This window comes from Corvus brachyrhynchos, unplaced genomic scaffold (genome assembly GCF_000691975.1).
Source record: "Corvus brachyrhynchos isolate BGI_N302 unplaced genomic scaffold, ASM69197v1 scaffold136, whole genome shotgun sequence".
In the NCBI taxonomy this organism is placed as follows: domain Eukaryota; kingdom Metazoa; phylum Chordata; class Aves; order Passeriformes; family Corvidae; genus Corvus; species Corvus brachyrhynchos.
Window position 1 is genome coordinate 2335008 of NW_008239080.1, and position 5460 is coordinate 2340467.

The 5460-nt window shown below is 45.2% G+C and overlaps 1 protein-coding gene and 1 long non-coding RNA gene across 2 annotated transcripts in view; one reads left to right on the forward strand and one right to left on the reverse strand.

The window, feature by feature from the left end:
- The window catches only part of ADGRB3 (adhesion G protein-coupled receptor B3), a 449879-nt gene extending 444719 nt beyond the window's left edge, over window positions 1-5160 (reverse strand). Inside the window, exons 1-2 of the mRNA XM_008637622.2 lie at window positions 4829-5160; window positions 1370-2138 (exon numbers count right to left, since the gene is read on the reverse strand). Coding sequence (XP_008635844.1) covers window positions 1370-2123 — 754 coding nt within the window. The 5' untranslated portion in view covers window positions 2124-2138; window positions 4829-5160. The remainder of the gene's footprint in view (window positions 1-1369; window positions 2139-4828) is intronic.
- Window positions 5161-5282: 122 nt separating this feature from the next.
- The window catches only part of LOC108447932, a 61128-nt gene continuing 60950 nt past the window's right edge, over window positions 5283-5460 (forward strand). The window contains exon 1 of the long non-coding RNA XR_001863651.1: window positions 5283-5381. This is a non-coding gene — a long non-coding RNA (uncharacterized LOC108447932). The remainder of the gene's footprint in view (window positions 5382-5460) is intronic.

Consider the following 5460-nt stretch of genomic DNA (forward strand, 5'->3'; position numbering starts at 1 on the left):
AGCTTCCCCCGTCCGTTAGAACCGCTCGGATCCCGGGCTGCTGGGTGGCGGGAGAGGCGCGGAGCCGCAGGACACTCTAAGCGTCCCACTCGCCAGCCTTCCCCTCCCCCGGCCCTGCCCTTGGCCGCTGGCACGGCGGCAGCTGGAGCAAGTTCAGCTTTTCTTCTCCCACAGCACTGGGGCTTGGCTGCCCTTAAAGAAAATCCTCTCGTAACAACGTGTCAATGTTACATTCCTCCACAAAGCAACTTCTATTAGGGGGGCTGGGAGCTTGGCACTGCCTCGCCACAGACTGAGAGCTTTGTGGCTATGCAAAAAAACAAGGAGAGAGGGAACATTTCCTGCATTAAAATGCAATACCCCAGGCTCAATGATTTATCCTCCCCCTCCCCCCATTCCCGCACGGCAGCTCTGAAGGACCCCCTTGCCCACAGGCTGCATCCAGAGCCCCCATCTGTGTTCAAGCCATGCCTTCCCTGCCTCACAACCCCTCAAAGCCCTTCTAAAAATTGCCCCCACCCCAACCTCCCCAAAATATCAGGCTAAAACAGGAGGTATGTAGCAGAGGACCTGGGTGGAGGACTGCCATGCTACCTGCTGGACCCCTGTCTTCCCACCCTTCCAAAACACCCCCCTCCCTTTTTCCAGCAGGGACATGAAGCTGGGACTGGAGCAGCTGCTGGGAATGACACATCAACCCCCTCCTCGCTAATACTGCAATGCCTTCATCCCCAGGAGCCGAGACTGGGTGCAGCAACAGCCACTGGCCCCTTCACAGAGCTTCCCAGGAGGTTAAACCAGCATGTCCTGCCTGCGCAGTGCCTCGCCTTTCCAGGCATCTCAGGCAGAGGGTTCACCCTAAGGAATTGCATTTGCTCTTGGTTTGTTTGTAGGTTGCTGAGGTCTGGCCCAGGGACCAGGTATCCTGAACATGGTAAATCTCTTGGTCTTTTGGTCAGGTTGCCTGCATGCCTTTGGAAATGTTTTCCTTGCAAAGTCGAGGGATCATATCAAGAAGGCCAAGGTTTTGCAGTTGGGTGGTTGCTGTAAAGAGGTGGTGAGGGGAAGAGTGATTCCTGGCTCACCACCTGTGGGCATTACTGTAAATGGGGCCTTAGAACAGACGGATCCTACTTGTGAGGAGTTTCAACAGTGCTCAGCAGAACTATATGCTGTAGGTTAGGCCCGTTTAGAAATGAAAATGCAGCCTTCCCTGCTTTGAGGGAGTGTGCATCTTCTCCAGCCCTTTCGCCTCACCTAGAGGAGAGCCAGAGTGGAGAGCAACTCACCACTGTGAGTGTTAAGGAGAGCTGGCAGCAGGACTTACACACTGGCATGGCATTCAGCCCCCCCTCCAAGAAGCACCTACCTTCTTTTGGCGGCCGCTTGGCTTCTCTGGTGAGATTGCAGACCTGGGTGGTTTGCAGCTCCTGGGTCAGGCAGCCTTCCGTCTGCTCGTTGAGGGGCAGCACCACGTTATTGAGCAACACCAGGGACTGGTCGTCTATTCCCCACTCTCCCAAATGCTGAGGGCAGGTGCATTTTGTATACATGATCCCACAGGACTCGGTTCTCCCATTTTCGGATTTCAAGCAGCTCTCCAACCAAGTGCATAACACATGGCACCCAAACTGGCTTGGGCTCACCTTGTTCAACACCAAAAACTCAAAGAAGGATTTTTGGTCTTCTTCTTTTTTGTGTAATCCTGGGAGGTTGATAGGATAGACACGACGTATCTGAATAAAATTCTTATCATACTGCAGAAATACAAAAGCATTCTTGGAATTGCAGAGCTGCATTATAGAATGGTTATTTTTTAAAAGATCCTTTATTTTTTCATGAGAAAAATGATCAAACTGATAAGCCAAGAGGGAAAAGTTGGAGCAGCTGAAGTCCTTTTTGGAAAATTTCAGGTAAATACTATATTTGGTTGGATCTGGATTTTCCAGCGTCCAAGTGCAGTTTGTGAAGTTTTTAGGAAACATTTCACTTACAGAATACGATCCATAAATGACCCCCTTCACCAACGTGGAACACCAGAAGTCTTGGGCAGCATTAAATCCAAACATAACCAGTAGATAGGTGGAAAATATATAAATCAGCAAATTACGAACAGCCTTCATCCTATGTCATTTGGCCTGCAGGAGATGAAATGAAATAAAAATGCAAGTAGAATTCTTCACGCATAGAAAACCAAACTCCTTACAATTTTCGAGCCAGCTGTTTTCAAGCTTGCAGTTAGAGCCCCTTTCAGAAAGAAGGGCAGGTAATTTTTATTTTATAACGCAAGGGCCGGGGTTGCCGCTGTGTGCACAGCGCCATCACGTGGCCATCGCCACAGACACGTCCTCCACAGACAAATTAAAACTCAACATCTATTAGATTATTAATAGGAATGTCCTCTCCTCTCTAGGATTTAGTCATCATGGCGTGGACTAGACTGCTCAACTTAAGTAAAAACCTATATGCCTTACCTGACAGAAGAAGAGAAGAGAAATTTATTTATTAATTTATTCAAAAAGTAAATAAGTCATCTGCTGTAGTTATGTATGTACATATACAATATGCACATGCAGAATTCCACCAGAATAGAACAAGAAAGCTGGTAGAATTTGTTGTTACATATTATTTTTCTCTTAAGTCTGAGAAATAACTGAATTATTATAGCTATAATTTAAAAATGCACCAATTACTATTTGTTACAGATGGAACATTATCTCCCATATGTCTACATGTCTTCACCCTGGCTGCCTGGTACACAGAGGTCTCTAAAAAGGCAGCAAATACTGAGATTAATGTATTAATAAAATTTTGACACTACTGAAGAAAGAAACAAAGACGGATGAAACTACTGCTGGTCTAACATGACCACTAAATGCCAGCTTTTTAAGATAATAATTTCAATGTGCTTCAGCCTCTAAGGATATACAAAATGGATCACAGAATTAGTATTACAATCAGTAGCTCTATATAACTGGCTGTGCTACAGCAGGATCTCTGCACCTATTGGACTGCACTTGCCCTCTTATTACGAATATCTTGTACTGTCTGATTAGCTCCTGTGTTTTGCAGCCATGCACTTGAACAATGCAAGAAAATAATACATTTTCTCCACTAGTATCTCCAAATAAAGCTGTTTTACTGCACCTGCCAACCCTCACAGTCTCCACATGCTCTGTTCTTTTAACAGTGGCCTAGGTTAGTACAGCAAACCTGAGTTATATTTACCTCTGTAATGATATCCAAAAATTTCGGGTTGAAGGTTTTCAGCATTAACCTTTGAAAAGTTGCTTATCTCTTACAAATGAGTAGCTTTTCACCTTCTGCTCTTAAATGCAAGCAGAAGGAAGTGATACCAACCTAATTTCAAAACTCTCTAGATTGCAGTCTCTTCCACTGTTGCTCTGTAAGGCACCGTTACTGAGTTTTGATGTGTGTCTTTGCCTAGCTTTTCATCTCCTCACCAAACAGCAAGGCATCTTCTGGTTCCCATTGCATAACACACAGCAAGTCACTGGATTAAGCTCCCTTGAAGAGATTTCCGTATCTCCTAGATTATAATGCAAATTCTGAATCCTGAAATGGGCAAAAAGCAGCACCAACTCTAACCCTCTTTATAGCAGAGGTTTAAAAAAAAAAAAAAGCAGAGCTGCTGCTGGGTCTATCCACATGGTCAGATTTTCTCCTTTCTGAGCATCCGTCTCAATGAATAAAATGGTTCTCCTTCTCCAAACAGGGCTAGTACAGCACTTAAGGTTTTAAAAAAGAGAAACTTATTGGGAATTCTGGAAACAATTTCCCCTTTGCTGAAGCACTTTGCAGGCAATGCAGTTCTGCGCAGTGTTATTCAGGATGGTGTAGGCGTTGAAAGCCAATGTGACAATAAGTGTCTAAATTAAGAATTCCACCCATGAAAAAGGATTAATTTTATAATCTGGAAAGTAGAAAGGGAGCTTATTTGCTCTTCTGTTTGAAAAGGAAAAAAAGCCTCTGACTTTTTCCCTTCTATGTAATATCTGCACTAGAAAAATAAAGACCTCTGCAGTGTCAGGCTGTTTTCTATGAAGAAATGCAATCAAATAGCCCTCATTTTAGTTGTGCATTTGTTCATGCAAGGCTATTGAAAAAGAGCACTGTCTTAATCCCTCTCTCCCTGTGTGCATTACACACGCACACATGCACACACACACGACTTGAGTGTGCCGGCAGCATTCAGTTAGTTTGCAGCATTGCTAGATGTAGAGTGAACCTGCTCGCTGAAAGGATAAAGACACTCACATTAAAAAGATCTTTCTTTTCCATGAAGGAGGGAGTTAAAGAATGGCCACAGAGGCTTAAGGTTCCCCATTTGGGAAGGGAGAGAATACTCTTCTGCCGAAAAGAAACGGGCATTTAGTTTGGATATTCCCCGAACTGATTTTCTAGGTGACACTGTAGTTTAGCCGAACATAGACGGCGCCATCACTCCATTTATTTTTTTTTCCCCCAGCAGAAGACCCACTGACTTCTCTTATTTTAACTTCCTATTAACCTAACAATTCCCCCCACCCCCCATACAAATTACCCCAATCGTGCACAAACCTCAGGTTTTCTCGGTCTCGCTGGAAATTACTCTCAGGGAAGCAGACCTTTCGCAAGACGGACTTCTCTAACTTTTAAACTGCAGCGCTGAAGTAAATGCGGAGATCATTTCGTATGTGCTGTCTCTCTATCCTTCAGCAACAGCCTGTCCCCCTCCTCCGCCGCCTCCTCCCCGGAATCCCAAGCTAAAAGCTCTCCAGTCGTAATCCCTGGAAACGGGAAATGGAAATGCCCCGGGCACCCTTACCTTCCACTCCGAAAGCTGTCAGGCTATTTCTCTAGAACACTAGCACCACAGGCACACGTCCCAACAACAGTGATGGAGAGATTCCCCTTCTGACGGAAGCACTGTTTCCCATTTTTCCCGGCTCAGGTTCAAAACCAAGATTTTAAAAAGCAGCAGAAGATAAAAAACGCAGCGAGAAAACCCCCGCACGCCACAAGCACACCCCACCGAGGGAAAAAAATCAGCTTTGGCTCCGGATCCACCAAATCCAACCACATGAAGGGAAAGAAAACAGAAAAAACCCCAAAAGCAAAACAGGAAAAAAAAAAAACCAAAAAAACAACCACCCCAAACCAGCGAGACTGCAGGGGGAAAAAAATGGAAGTGGCTGAGCAAGCGAAGGTTGTTTTGGTTTTTTTTTTTTTTGGTTGGCTTTTTTTTTTTTTTTGACTAGATTCTACTGCAAGGATTTTTTTACTTGGAAACAAAGTCTCGGCACAGCAGCCCGATGCACGGCGAGGCCAGGCAGTCGACGGTCTGAGAGAAGGACTAAGGCGCTAGTGCGGATTTGTTGGTGGGTTTTGTTGTTGTTGTTGTTACTAATAGACTTATTCCTCCTTCCTCCCTCCTCCTCCCCCCTCAGGCACTAATGG